This window comes from Plecotus auritus, assembly GCF_963455305.1.
Source record: "Plecotus auritus genome assembly, chromosome: 1".
Lineage (NCBI taxonomy): Eukaryota > Metazoa > Chordata > Mammalia > Chiroptera > Vespertilionidae > Plecotus > Plecotus auritus.
Window position 1 is genome coordinate 169456908 of NC_137770.1, and position 16461 is coordinate 169473368.

The 16461-nt window shown below is 37.9% G+C and overlaps 1 protein-coding gene across 1 annotated transcript in view; it reads left to right on the forward strand.

The window, feature by feature from the left end:
- COL25A1 (collagen type XXV alpha 1 chain) overlaps nucleotides 1-16461 on the forward strand; it is a 513960-nt gene that overhangs the window by 382192 nt on the left and 115307 nt on the right. The window contains exons 10-12 of the mRNA XM_080655171.1: nucleotides 67-138; nucleotides 837-944; nucleotides 3577-3612. Coding sequence (XP_080511297.1) covers nucleotides 67-138; nucleotides 837-944; nucleotides 3577-3612 — 216 coding nt within the window. The remainder of the gene's footprint in view (nucleotides 1-66; nucleotides 139-836; nucleotides 945-3576; nucleotides 3613-16461) is intronic.

Consider the following 16461-nt stretch of genomic DNA (forward strand, 5'->3'; position numbering starts at 1 on the left):
TCTGATGTCTATTCTTCAACTCTCTCACCTCTGAACTTCAACCTTTGACCTCACCTGACTGATCAGATGGTGTTTCCTAAAATCAATCATGGGTTTCTCTCTGCTGATCAGCAGCTCATTAAACGCCGCTTGATTAAGGTAGTGCTTATTCTTGCTCAAGTCTTTCTTCTTTGCATTCAGTTTTTACTCTGTATACTGTTGCTTTACCATTTATCTCCCTTGTGTGGGGGTGGGGATGGAAGTGTATTTATTTGGCACTATCTTAGAATAAATTATGTTTAGTGAGCTGCATTTGTTTGAAATGTAGATGAAAGTACCAATTTTTTTTAATTAAGAAAAAGGTCTTTTTTTAAAAATTAAGTTATATTCAGTAATAGACCCAATTTTTAAGGTCTCGAGCTTTGGTAATGTATAAGTTATTATAAAGCATGACAAGAGGCTTGTATGCTTAATTTTATAGGTTATGAAAAAGTAAACATTGTCCAATTTCAAATGCAGCCATTTTATTAAGGCGGATATAGGATTGTCATGAATAAAGTTATGCAACGGCTTTATACCAGCTCTGAATAGAAGAATAACAGACACAGGATTTCCAAGAGCTGAGAGTGCTGGTTCCTGAGCTGCTTGGTTTTAATAGTTGCACTCAGCTCCTCAGCATGAATATTTATTTGATCCCTGCTGGCAGGCAAATCGCCTACAGGCTTCATGCTTCTGCTTGCTCTGGTTCTTTCACGGTGTAAATGTGAATTAGATAATGCAAATTTAAAGTGTTGAAAAGAAGACCTGCGTCTGTATCCTCCATGGTCATGGTTGGTCTGTCCCCCTCTCCATTGTAGGGTGACCAAGGACAAGCTGGGCCCCCAGGCCCGCCTGGCCCTCCAGGCCCAAGAGGGCCTCCTGGAGACACAGGGAAAGATGGCCCCCGAGGAATGCCAGGAGAGCCCGTGAGTTGCTTTTTGGATCACTTGTTCTCACAGGTTTGGTTTTGCGTTAAGGGCTGAGAATTGGGATAGAGTGGGGTTGGGAGGGATTAGAAGGTCGAGTAAGTGGAGTGGGTTGAGGGATGGGGGAAGCTGGGAAAGCCCCCAAGCAGGGCACTGCCATCCAGGCTTCTGCTTTACCACTCAATCCCGGGGAACCATGCAACCACAAGGACCTGGGGAGACAACTAGGCCGGTGTTCAGGTAAGCCTCCGGAGTCGGATCGGAGAACCTGATGTCACTTGTGTCCTGACTCCACAGAGTTCATCGGTGCCTTTGGTTCAACAGGGAGACTAGCTTGAAACACTAGGTGGGGAATTAATAACAATTTCCAAAAATTGATAGCAGAGACAACCAAGTCCCATATGATTTATGGAGAAGAAAGAATTTAAATGTTTCTAATATTTAATCCCTTGTAAATAACTTGACCAAAAGAATTGATAAAACAGTAAAATTAATGATTAAAACATCAGTGGGTCTGGTTTGAATATTATTTGTCCTTTGTATGTGAAGTTTATTAATAGAAATGATTTAAAGTGAGCTGTTACTCCAATAAATTTATTTTAAAAATATAAAAAATAAAAGCGATCTCAATACTTAGATCTAAGTACTAAGTACTTAGTGTCAAGTGTCAATATATAGCAGCACAGGACACTAGATAAATGATTTGCTTTGGTAGAGACAACCCAGCAATTTAAATAAATATGTAGAAAAGGGCAAACAAATTTTACACTTATATTATGAGGTCAGAATTTGAAATTCAGGTTTATTGATGAATTAAATTGTTTATTTTATGTATTGATTTCAGAGAGGAAGGGAGTGGGAGAGAGAGAAACATCAGTGATGAGAACGAATCATTGTTTGGCTGCCTCTTGCTGGGGATGGAGCCCACAGCTGGGCATGTGCCCTGACCGGGAATCAAACGATGATCTCTTGGTTCATAGGCTGATGCTCAACCACTGAGCCACACCAATTGGGCAAGTGTATTAATTAACTTTAATAATTATATTCATTAGTGTTTTGATAGTACAAAAGTAATACGGAAACTATCCATAATGTAGAAAATTTTGGAAATAAAGACAACCAAAAAGAAAAAAAATCATCCATGCTTATTGTTTTGCTATATTTTATTTTTGTATTCATATATTATGGCCTTTTTTTTGTCCTTCAAAAAACAATTCTGTTTATAAGAATATAGGGTACTTTAAAACTTTTCTGAGACAACCTTCTATAAGCCCACTTCCCTTTCTGAAAGCTGCTATTAATTTGTCATATGAAATGAGGAATTAATTTGTAACATATGATTTAGGACTGCTTTAACTGAATCACCTGAGATAGTAGCTTCATCCTAAACTGTCTAATGTTTCCCCTTTTCTTGGGTTGATATCTCAAAAGATAGAAAAAGCTGTAGCTTTAGGGATATTTAGAGCTCTCCGATTGATTGCTGGTTTCCAACAAGATACAGTGTGTCTTCTCAAGTAAGAAGTATAGTTAAGACCCTTTTTGATGGGATAGAATTAGTCAGATCATTGGGTATTATATACTGTACAGAAAATTTAAAGCATAAATTACTTTTAAGAAACAAGAAAATTAGGGTATGACATTTTGTAAACCATCCAAACTTATGTCAGCCTTTAAGTGAATGTTGTTTATTCATCTAAGTAAGAAACGGAGCTTTTAATACAAAGGTATGAATTTTTTTAATTCCACAAATATAATTTGAACTGGATTTATAATCTCAGAGTTGATTTTTATATACTCTCTTAACCAATGGAAAAAGATTTTATAAAAATAAACTGAGAAGTACTTATTTTTAAAGTCCAACAACATCTATATATACTGGCATTACAATCATGTTTTTTTAAAAAATATCTGTAGCCAATGACTGTCATTATAATAATATAATAAAACATGATATAATATAATAAAACATGTATGAATCTGAGTATTAGAAAGTTATGATAGTGGTGTAATATGGCAGACAATTTTATTTTAATATGTGCTGTCAATTTTAATAAAGAATGTTACTTCAGCCATTATTAATCCAGGATAATTAAAATTTAAAATCAATCTCTGCTCCTTTTTTTATTTAATTCCTGCACTAAGAGCAGTTGTCTCTGTGTCGAATATGTAGGAGTTTTGAATTCTCACAAAGAGGACCATGTCATCATCTTATGTCATTATAAACAGGACATAATAATAAATAATAGATTACTGTAATTGCAATTAAATAAATGAGATATGACTGTGATTATAATTAAATCTTTTTCTAGGACTACTTAATGACTTACACAATCACTCCTACTAAATAATATATTCTAAATATATTATTTAGAATATACTCTTGGCATAATCTTAAATCTCTACCATAATCTAGACTCACTTTATTAAATTCTAAAATGTTTATAGAATGCATTTGAAGAAAGAATGTTGGCTTTTTTTTCCATTGCATTGTGTTTGCATTTCTCTATTTAGCTTGAAAAGTATATTTGACATTCATGCACCTCAGTGGGTACTGTAAAAAGGGAAAAATATATATGGAAATTGTTTTTTAATATTTATAGCACTAATAAAATTATCACTATTCTTTTTTAAGGGTGAACCAGGGAACCCAGGAAAACAAGGCTCAATGGCAAGTATTTCAATTTATCTTTTACTTTAAATTCTATAAATTTTCACAAAATTTCTATAAAAAGTAATGGAAGTCTATTCAAAACTGTTGTCAATATTGTGTGTAACACATGGTATCTGTCATGTAACCTATAACAAAAAGAATGAAAATTAGTACAAGTTAAAAACTAATATGGCTTTTTGCACGGAAAGCATCACAAGACAACACATGTACAGAACTGACCGGAGAGGAAGAGGAAGGTTCTAGGTGGGAGGAGTGAAAGAGATAATTAGGAAGGGCAAAGGGAGAATTTGTTTTAAGCAGCTCTGCTATAAGGGAGATTAAATGTAGGGATATACCTATTAGCTTAAATAACGTGAGTTTTGAAAGGGATCAGGTGAGACTAGGAGTGAAGTAGTATAGGCAACATTTCATAGCGACTCAAGGAGTTCTTTGTTGAAGGGCTTCACCCAGAGAAAAGCAGTTGTGTCTCTTGATCTCGGTCATTAAAAAAGATCATGAAATGATTCCACATGGACTCGCCCGTAGACACGAAGGGTCAGTTCCTCAGGATTGTTTATCTTTTATCAGTGGGAGGAGTTTGGGCAGCTTGCTGAGCCCTGAAGAGTAGAATCCCTTCAACTCGCCTCTCCCTGTCTCTCTCCCCTGTCCCTGGAGCCATCTTTCTGACCAACTTTATGACATGAACCGTATTGGGGAACACAGGTTGACAATGTAACAACCCACGTTCCACAGGACAGCTGTGTCTCACTGCATTGTCCCGGACACAGTGATCACAGTGAGCTCAATCCTGTTCATTCTGTGGAATGTGTGACATGCAGCACGCAGGTGTTCAGGGTACAAAATTTATTTGTAAAAACATGTCAGCTAAGTGCTAGTGAAACTGATGCACAGACACAGGACAGTCGGTCAGGAATTAAAACAAATGTGTGAAGGGGTTAAAGGTCAAAGTCTTATCCCTGCACAGGATGCTTTCAATAGCCCTCGTGGGAAGAAACTCACCAAACTGTGGTCATTCACAGCAGTAGTGTAGCTGCCTTTGAAACACCACTGGTGAAATGAAAGCCCCCTGGGGCTGAAACCAACCCTTCACCTGGAAATTCTCTGTTCCTGACCTATGATATTAAGATAGGTATTTGATACAGATAATGTGTGTGTGGGGAGGGGGGTTGGGGGATGGGTGTGGATATTATATTGGATTCTTTTTAAAGAGAATGAGATGAACAACAGAAGACCATATATAAAAATTAAACAAAACATTTGTCATCTGTGGTAACTTTGCATACAAGAGCAGCATTAGCTGTCAGGGTTATAGAGTCACAGGAGGTGAAGGATTCTTGGAAAACTACAATATAAATTTTGAAATTGCTTTAGGCAATTGAATGCACCTGTGATTTCTGTCCTGGATAATGGTCAAAACATATTCCTCCCAGACCTTCTTCCATTGAAGGCTCCTTGGGACTCTTGGGAGCCTTGTTTGTTCCCAGGTGTGCACATCTTACTCAGATTTTTATCGTTACCTTTGGCTTTCTACCCCGATGTCCAGTGCAGTATCCTGATATACAAAGTTCTAAAAGAAAAAAATGGATATTTTAGAAAATTACAATCTTATCCTCCTTAAAGGTATATATTCTCTAGAATATACTATATGAATAACAATGGAATCTCATTTCCCTACAATTCTTAGCTTAATATTATTAAATATGCATATTGCACCTGAAATTATCTTAATGTCCTGCAATTTCCCATTTCTTATAGCAACTTTTGAGATGAAGATAATCCTGGGTTTTTAAGAATATATTTTAATTGACTTCAGAGAGGACGGGAGAGGAAGAGAGAGATAGAAACATCAATGATGAGAGAATCATTGATCGGCTGCCTCCTGCACGCCCCACACTGGGGATCTAGCCTGCAATCCAGGCATGTGCCCTGACTGGGAATCAAACCATGACGTCCTGGTTCATAGGTTGATGTGCAATCACTGAGCCATGCTGGATGGGCATGGGTGTGTTTTTTTTTCTATAAGCTATTTTTCTGTTTTTAAACTCTTCATATTTAGTTCATATTCTCATTTTTAAAATGCAGCTAAGAAACTTTATTAAATCACAAATGTTTAAAGGATGTGTGATGTAATGATCTTCTAAAGTGCATTGTACTGTTTTTCAAGATATAAAATTCTTTTTTAACAGAAAACTTCTATACCAAGCATGTCAAACTCAAAGGCTAACTCGGGCCAAATAAACAAGCTTTAAGTTTATGTGGGCCGCAAAAAAAAAAAAAAAAAAGCTTCAGTTTTCATAGAAACATAGGTTTATTTCGATAGAGACATGCTGAATACAAAGGGCTGAAATAAATGAGTAATCGTTAACATAAAATAATAGAACATTTTAATAAAAATTAATATTTTTTCTTGAACATTAACTTACCAGACACTGAATAACTGCACAAATTAATAAGCATAACACAAATAAATCTAATTTTCTTATTCTCTGAAAATGAAATATTTCCTATTGCACATACCAAACAAGTCAGTCCAAGACTAATGACGTGGCAATCGGCTGCTAAAATATTTGCTGCTAGTATTAGTGGGGAGAAATGGTGCGCCTGTGCATGAGGTGCATAAGGGAAATGAATGCAACATGATTATAGTAATCAGTTATTAGTGAACATTGCCGTTCGTTATTAATAATTATGTATAACAGGATATTGTTAAAATTAAGTTACGAAATTTTTATTAAAATGTTACTTACACACCATTATATTGGCTGGGCACAAAAATATTCGTTGAGGGTCGCATACATCCCGTGGGTCGCGTGTTTGACATGCTTGTTCTACACTATGCTTAAGGAAAAGTAGGCAAATCTTAAGTCTAGATCTCAGTGAATTTTCACAGTGAACATAACTGTACAACCGAAAACCAGGTCAAGAAATATAATGTTATCGTATCCAAGAAACCCCCCTCCCACTGCAGTTGCCACCCCTTCTTCCCAAATTTTGCCACTGTTCTGCCTTCTGCCACCATAGATTAATTTTGCCTGCATTTGAATTTTACATTACTAGAAGCATGCAGTATGTACACTTCTGTGTCTGGCTTCTTTCGTTCAACAATATATTGTGAGATCATCCACCTCTGTTTTAATAGCCTTCACATCTGGTTAAAAAAAAAGTAGGAGGAACAACCTTACTTCCTTGACTACCCTGTTAAAGGTACATAACTAAAATAGCAGTAAATGAATGAATAGTCTGTCTGACCTTGGGCAAATCACTTAACCTCTCAATTTCTCATCTGTAAAGAAAGGATAATAATACCCTGTCTGCCTTCCTTTTAAGGTTGCCAAAGACAAATGCAATAAATTAGAGGAAAGTACTTTAAACTGCATAATGAAGAATATATGAGTATGTTATTATTATTATCACTCAGTTGTTCCCTCTAGAGTAAATTACAGGTGAGCGTGGATTTATATAACAGATGCATTCCTGTAAAGTTCTGTATGAATCAGATTTTCATAAATCAACATATCTTATATGTGCTGAGGAATTTTGCTATATAAAGCAATCCTATTCAGAATTTTCTTACAGAGTAATATAATCTCTTAATTCGTCTTCCCAGAAAACTGAATTTTTATATCTTTTATTTCCTTAACTTGAAATATTTATGATTTTAAAAGCTATCATTTTTTAAAACCACTATTTATGTTTGTTAAGTTAAATAGCACCTGTGTATATTAAACAATCTCAAAAAGAGAAGAAGGACTAAAAATATAATAGCAGTTTTCATGAGGAGAAAAATTTCCTTAGAAAGTTTCTCTTTTCTTTTAAATAATGGTGTGTGTGTGTGTGTGTGTTTTGACTCAAAGTCCGGTAAGCAAAAAGGTACATTGCACCCCCCAGTTCTGGCTTCAAAACCACTTAGTAGTGCATGACTGTAGTCTGTGACCCTTTTCATGGACCTAAAACATGTGGATAAATTCCCATTTTACCTATCTCACTGGGTTATGGTGAGAAGCAAATAAAATAATAATAATATGAAAAGGGTTTATGAGCTACAAAGATGCCATAAATGAGAAGTATTGCAGTTAAAGGTCCAGTGATACAACTTGACACACAGGAAGACCACTCTGAAATGTAAGGGCTAAGGACAATGTGGATATAGTCATCAGTGAAATCACAGTGTGTCAGATACTTCGATGATATTGCCACTTACTCCTTTGGTCCTGTTTGTTGTTGTCATTCATTTTTGGCCTTCTCCTATGTATCACATCATCTTACATTACCACCTTTTCACAACACTGCCCAGCTCACCCTTTAGCTAAAGTAAGGAAAGACAACAAATACAACTGTTCTCGGCTTTTCACAAAACCCACTACGTTTCTTGGTTTGTGTTGTGCAGGGCGTGTTTGTGTTTGCTTAAATGAGAGTTTTGAGAAGCACTGGAGAATTGTTAAAATTTTTAAATGTCCCTGATGGTGCAATGAAAAAGCTAGGAACAATCTAAAATTAGCTCTTACAAAGCTGTTTATGAGCGTGTCAGGTGGGGAATTTGTTTTCCTGATCCAAGATATATACTTTATATTACAAAAATAATCATCTGAAGATTAACAGCCTCTCTGGTGGAGTGAAGAAGACCTGCTGCTTAGGCGGCTCCGCATTTATTTAATCCTGCTGTGCATCCATTCTGTAAACATGACCTTCGGGTTTCCGAGAAGTTCAGGATGAGATTTTAAAAGACAGAATCTTGAGCTAAAATAAATTGGACTGCATCTGAATAAAGAGAAAACTGCTCTAGCTCATAAGACTAAACCTGAGCATCAAAGCAAGGACTGACCACAATTACAGTGCTAAAGTCCTGAACCCTCATGGGAGTAATCTTTATTTGCAGTTCTTCAGAAGTTTCAATGGTTGTTAAAATAGTACTTTTTAAGGTGTCTTCCTTTTGGTATTCTCACTGTTTCTTTTGACATATGTAGTAGAAGTTCTCAAAAGCATAAAAGGTGGATGGCACACACACACACACACACACACACACACACACACACACACACACCAACTAGTCTCAGTTTCCTGGGAATTATTATTTTTATCTAAAGTGTCTATAGCCACCAAAACTGGTTTGGCTCAGTGGATAGAGCGTCGGCCTGTGGACTGGGGGGTCCCGGGTTCGATTCCGGTCAAGGGCATGTAACTTGGTTGCGGGCACATCCCCAGTGGGAGGTGTGCAGGAGGCAGCTGATCGATGTTTCTCTCTCATCGATGTTTCTGACTATCTATCCCTCTTCCTTCCTCTCTGTAAAAAATCAATAAAATATATTAAAAAAAAATAAATAAAGTGTCTATAGCCAAGGTTTTATAGACCAAATTATTTTCCCCACTCTGAAGCTCTTTCTTCATTTCTCTCCCTCACCCCAAATATATGCAAACTCCATAGCATATCCATTCATCTCTTTCTGAATTATAAGAGTACTTAAAATATCATTCGTTGGGCCCTGATGATGTCTCAGCATTTAAAACGCAGAAAAATTTTGTTGTTATTGTCCCTTAAAGTGAAATTTGCACTGTGTCAGAAAGGTTTCAGATATTTTCATTTATTTCAATTTTGCCTATAAACACATTTAGTACATTTGGGTCAAGTGAATACATATAATGCTTTTGAATTAATTAATAACATAAGCATAAATAATTGCTTCTGCTTCATTTAAAATAAAATTGCAACAGCCAATATGTGAAGATTTACTCTAAATATATTCAGCTGTGAAGTAATGCTATCCCACAGATTTGATAAGACTCTACTTCATTGTACTTGTTCTGCCAGCTATCTTGAGCAGCAGGATGGCAGACGTCGGAGACAACAGCAAAGATTTTAATCTGGCAAATAAAGCAAAACCTCACACCTTCAGATCACAAATTACAAACATGACCCAAATCATCTTAGCATATTTAGTCTTTAGATGTTCACAATAAAATCTTGTGTGGTAAAACCGTGTGTTCCTAAGTTGTGCACACTGCCTGCTGGGATGGCTTACGAGCCCTTCTAATGCTCTATTATCCTCACTCAAACTGCTTGCCTATGAAGTACATGTAAATGGCACACTGGCAGGGTACTGCCCACCTCCGGACCTGCTAGATGCTTTTGTCCAGAGCCTGTAATGCTGAGTTTTCCAAATGGACCGAGAGAAAGTAGACAAGTAATGCCTTCTCCTTCTGGTTCTGTCCCACTGCCAGAAGTTGTCCAGCTTAGGGGCATTCACTCTGTGCGTGGATTTCTCTAGGGGTGTCTAGAGGTCACTTTAGTGTGGTAATAGATGGGAACATCTGACTTTGCATTAAGCTGGTTTGATCTCCTAGAAACAGAAGGTCAATTGTTGGGGGATCAGTCGTGATTTAAGAACACAATCAAGAAACGTAAGAATGAAAAGATAGTATAAAAGGCCAAAGACATGACTGTGTTCTTTTGTTTCTCATTCTGTTTTTCTTCACTACCTCTGGACTGTCAATCTATTTTTAACTATGTTGCACAGTTCCAGTTAAAGGTCTAATAGGCTCTGTCCTCATGGACCAATTAAGATTTCTAGGCCTAAGACTCCTCATCTATAAAAGTGGCGAGACTAAATGATATCTGGACCCACTTCCCGCTCTAAAGTCCTGGCCTGTTTTCATTATTAATGCACAGACACACGTTATATAGTCGTTTAATCTTGTTATATATGCACACCTATGGAATTCTGTAAATAGATACAGTGAACAACAGTCATATGGTACGTTTTAATGGAAGAAAACCTTAAAAATTATCTCCTTTGTTATCATTTATTTTAACTTTAGAATCCAACCTACTGTGGCTAAATTGGTATAAAATATGTCCATCTTGTATGAAGATATTAGTGAAATTAACCGCTTTTACCAAATTCTCATATCTTATCATTAGATTAAAAAGAAACTTTAAAATAAAGTTGTGCATTATATCTGCAGGTTAAACACAAATGTAAAAATTTTAGGGCAAACATATAAATGGTAACCCTTATACAATATGTCTAAATATTAAAAAGGTATAATCCAAACTAATAAACTGGTAAGTAAGTACGCTCTATCCTCTAACCTTCATGATATATCCTTACACTGACTTGGAAAGTTCAAATGCAGAATTGTTGCCCTTCTTGGAGATCCAAGCCAGAATGTGGCAGCATTCTGGATGAGGAGAGCTGGTACCTAGCCCCAGCTCCTGGCCCTGGCCTGCTCCTTTCTCTCCCACACCTCCCCCATCCCTTAACTTGATAAGACTCAAGCTCTCACATGTAGGCATTCTGGGATGCACACAAGATCCAGCTCCAGCCACACACCTCAAAATACCTGCCTCTTTGCCCCTTTCTCCAGCCCATTATTGTGCCACCAGTGGTGTGGTTCATCTCCGGAAGAACAGACCAGAGAAAGAGGCAACTCGCAGTTTTGAACTGAACTCCAGTCATTGGGGCAGAGAACTCCAGGGTTCTTAGTACTCAAAGCAAAGTCTAAGGTCAGGGGGTCAGCTACCACATGAAGAGGAGTGAGCCAGAAAAGAGCTCGCTAAAGCATGGGTCCCAAAGAAAAAGCCCTCCTGCCCATGGCTAAAGGCACAGAGTCTCTGTCTGAATGGAGTAAAAAAAAAAGACTTCTGCCTTAGTCACTTCCTTTGGGAAAACTTCACACACACTCACTCACTCACACACTCACACTCCCACAAGCAAAGTTGGAAACTGTCTTTTCCACAGCATTTATCATGTCATATAATAATTGTGCTTGGGACTTAGTGTATTCAATAAACTGAATGACTGAATGATAGGAATCAATGAATTAATAAATCAGGTACTGATGCAAAAGAAGCAGGTTTATATTTTTCTTTTAACCAATGTCATTGCATGTCAGGACTAAGATTAAACAGGATAAATCCAACAGAATTACCATAAAACTGCTATTTCTCCTGCATCTTCATATAGTCATTCATGTATTACAGATTTCTTGGAGTACATGTGTGTTTGTGGATGTGCATGGTGTAACTAAAAGACTGATTTTCATGAGGACAGTGATATTTGTATCAACTTCTCATCAAACTATGTGGCTATTTTTAAAGTAGAGTGTAGAAGACAGAAGAAATCTTAGGAATGATCTAGTTTATCACTTAATTGATTACAAAAAAAACAGCATCAGAGTGAATAAATAACTTGATCAAGGTCACAAAGTAGTCAGTGGCAGAACTAGGCTGGAATCCAGTTCACCTGATTAGTCTTACGTGTTTTACACTCTGGATCTGCTAGATCTGCACTTTCCAATACACTACCCACTTGCTACAAGTGGCTGTTTTTATTTAAACTAGAAGCCTGGTGCACGAAATTTGTGCACTCAATGAGGGGGTGTCCCTCAGCCTGCACCCTCTTGCAGTCTGGAAGCCCTCAGGGGATGTCAGACTGACGGCTTAGGCACATGGGGAGCAGGCCTAAGCCATCAGTCGGACATCCTTAGCACTGCCATGGAGGCGGGAGACACTCCTGCCACTGCTGCTGAGCTTGCCAGCCATGACCCTGGCTTCTGGCGCACTGACCACCAGGGACAGCTCCTGCATTGAGCGTCTGCCCCCTGGTGGTCAGTGTGCATCATAGTGACTGGTCGTTCTGCTGTTCAGTCTATTTGCATATTAAACTTTTATTATATAAGATTAACTCAAATTAAATACAGTTTAAAATCCAGTTCCTAACAATTGCACTAGCCACACTTCAAGTGCTCAATAGTCACATGTGATTAGTGGCTACCATTCTGAATAGAGCAATATAGACCATTCCCATCATTCTAGAAAGTTCTTTACACAGTGCTGGTCTAGATAGAAAACAGACCAGAGTCTGTTTTGTACTCCTAAATTTAAGTCCTCCTTCTGCTGATCATGGGATATTTAAATTTTAGTAGCTGGTGTTTCTCAGCATTGTTGACTTAAAATAGGAAAAGCGCTTATACATAACTGAATAGGAACATTGTTTACTGAGTGTAGTGTAGGGTGATAGGCCTTTGTGAGTCATAAATGTGTTTCCTTTATGGTTCGCTAGGGAAGAATGCTTAATCACAGAGGGCAGAGGAAGCCTGCTAATTTTTCTTTCTTTCCGGGTCATTTCCATTTTGGGTTTAGCAATGAGAAACAATTTATTGAATATTTAGAAAGGATGGAGTAAGCTATTTTCAGCCCAGAATATCTGGTGAGAGGCGATAGAGTCTCTGTTTGGGGACCAAATCAGAACATGGATTTTCAAATACCTTAATCTTTCTTTAATCTGCTGGTGGTGGGTAATGCTCAATATTTAGTCTTGGGTCCTGGTTTTGCCAAGTGTTGAGAAAACATGTATTACTTCTTTAATTTCCTGAGCTTTAAGAAACCTCCCTTACAAAGGTCACCACAATAAATGAGTAATCTTGATTTAATATTTCCCCCCAAAAGTCAACATGTGAAATAGTTACATCAGAAATAATTTACTTAAAAAATAGTTACCTCACTTAAATTTTTTTCATCAAATATTTATGAATTCATATAATGACACACCATCTTATTGATGTGATCTAAATTAGATCTGTATTAAAGAAACTTCTCCAAATAATAGAAATTATGGAGTTATATTATTAAAACAAAAATCCCAGATACTTAAACAGAAACAACTGCCTCCAAACTGGAACTCTTTCCAGGGGTATAGGCATGATAGTTTGCGTAGTAAAACAATGGAGGAAATGCGGTAAATGAAATTTAATACTTTTTATATTCATTGATTCACTGTTTCAGTTTAGTCAATAATTTTATTTATTTGTTAGGCACTGATCTAGGTGTCAAAGATATAAAATAGGTGGCTTGAAGAATTTGCTGCCTAGTCAAGCACATTTTATAAATATGTACATATATTAAAATACAGCCAGTTAACATGCTGGAGAGACTCAGATAAAAACAAGCCCCATCTGGGTGCATTGGAGAAGGCTCACTGAGGAAGTGAGTTATGACTGCAGAGCCTAGAAGAATGATTAAGAACGTCTCATGAAGACTAATAGGAGAGTTCTTGGGAAAATACAGATATTAAGTGTGACAGAAGGCAGTCCATGAAAGACTTGAAACAAGAGATGAGGCTCTCCCATCTTAGCACTGTCCTGTCCTTTTATTGTTTATGCTGAGTTTCTTCATACCCAGTTCAACTAAATTATTGGCTTTTTACACTGAAAACATTTCAGCACACTCTCTTATATTCTAAACATTTCCCAGTAGTTGCTAGTTTGGCACTTCCACACACTTAAGCTATGAAATCTGAATCTTATAAAACATCGCTAGAATTATACTCCAGACATACATATAATAGTGGCTAGAGTTTATGTTTTATGACCTTCCCTCATCAATCATCCAAGTAGAACGTGAGATTTTATATAAGTACATCTGAAGTGAATCCTCCTTAAGAAAAATTTCCTTTATTTAGTTCTAATTCCCTCTTATTCTTTATAAACCACTTTTATAGAACTTCTGATGTATTTGACCAGGTTAATATCTTTCAGAAGTTATCATTAAAGTCTGTTGCACCAAACCCTTGAGAAAGTCCAATACTAACATTTTATGACTCCGTAAGTTAGATTATATGTGTTATCATTCTTTCCTATGGAATCAGACTTTAAAGATAATTTTCTTCACTTTATTAAATCATGGGAAAACTCTTACCTCAAAAAAAAGGAAATAATTTTAAATGGCTTCATAGTTTGGGGCTTTTATCTCCCCTTCACAGAGGGACCACCTCTTTTTTGTTCTCTGTGTTTTTTATGACAGGAGCTGGTTGTATATTCTTGTATCTAGGAATGACCAGCAGCTTTCAGAGCTTCACATTTTACTGCTAGCCATCAGGGACAGAACAGGAACTTTGTCCGCCCCCTGCTCACGCAGAACATCATTTCCTAATAGCAGGCAGCCCGAGCTTGCCTTCCAACACCTCCCCAGAGGCATCCTAAAGCACATCATTTAGAAAATCTGCATCCTGTTTAAGTAATTAATACCTCAATCAAATTTGTGCTAGCATCGGTTTTGTCAGAAAAATCCATTAATTTTTCCCATTTCATGATGTACCCAACAAAAAGCTTTTTTAATTAATTTTTTTTTTCATTTTTATGAACTGGAAAGTGTAGCAAATGCCGAATGGTTATAGAAACATTCATTTCTTAACTGCCTGCTCTGAAGATGAACTTGAGTTGATACTACTACGTACTGTTTGCATGATGGCTTTCTGATGTGCGTTAGAAACCCTATATCTATACCCACATGTACAGCACCCTAAGTGTTAATGAGATTGTGTAGCTAGGATGATTTTTGCTTTGCTGTTTTAACATAGATGCCATGAACTGAATTCCTCCACCTACTCTTGCACTTGGAGGGGATCTATCTAGAGGCTATTAGAATAGGCCCAGAGGGTTAGCATGACTCTGGTGAACACAATGGTGAGAAAAAAATTTGATTTACTTTATGCATTCACTTACTCATTTTTATAATTTTACTAGAGGCTGGGTGCATGAAATTCGTGCACTGAGGGGGGAGGGGTGTCCCTCAGCCCAGCCCAGCCTGCACCCTCTCCAATCTGGGATGCCCCAGGGGATGTCCAACTGCTGGCTTAGGGCCTAAACTGGCAGTCGGACATCCCTCTCACAATCCGGGACTGCTGGCTCCAAACCGCTTGCCTGCCTGCCTGCCTGATTGCCCCTAACCACTTCTGCCAGCCAGCCTGATCACCACCTAACCACTCCCCTCCAGGCTGATCAACGCCTAACTGCTCCCCTGCCAGCCCGATTGCCCCCAACTGCCCTCCCCTGCCAGCCATCTTGTGACCACATGGGGGTGGCCATCTTGTGCGAGGGCATGATGGTCAATATGCATATTACCTCTTTATTATATAGGATGACACTCAAAGGAAACACCATTGTGCTTAGAAGCACCTACAAGGCCACGCAAATAGGATCTCTCTTCCCTATCCATATCCCCGTCTCCTACTCTCACCTGTAGCGTTGGTGTTCTTTGCACACACTTAGCGGGTGCCCACCTCTTGGTTTTTGTTCTTGCTGTTTTCTTGCCTGGGACATTCTTCACCTTCTATATGCTTAGTTCCTGCCTAATCTCTTTCAGAGCTCCATCCAGGAGTCACTTTATCACTAAGACCTTCACTGACTCCCCAGTTTAAATGCTACCACATCTACATCTCCCACCCCAACCTCCTTATTGGCTTTAGCACTTACCACCCCACACAACTTCATATTTTATTTGTTTACTGTCTTCCTCAATTTACTAGATATGAAGTCCAGGGGCCATGCACTTTTTGTTTAGTTTGTTCACTGCTGTATCCCCAGTGCCTAGAACATTGCCTGACACTCAGTGGGCATTCAAACACTGTTAAAGAGATGAATTAATGAAGGAACTCAAAAGGATTCACTGAGCAATTACTATGTGCCAGCTACTGAGCATGATAAACACATTGAAAGTCAAGAAAGAAGTAACCACTCAATTACAATCCTTTCGGTAAATTCTATAAATGAAGTCCTACCATGGGTGCTTTGAAGAACAAAAGAAGGGAACCTAACCCCAAGGGCAGGGCGGGGCGGGGGGGGGGAGTTTAAAAGGGGACACTGAGCTCTGCATTATGGAAAGGCTGGAAGAGAGGACCAAAGATATAAAAAGCCCATTATAGAAACCAACGGCCAGAGGTGTAGAGATGAGAAAGTATGGCTTATGTGTTGAACTACAGTTATTATGAAAGCTTGGACTTTTCTCAAAAGCTGTGGAAAGACACTGAAGGGTTTTTCAGCAGAGGAAAGATGTGAATGCATCAGCCTTTA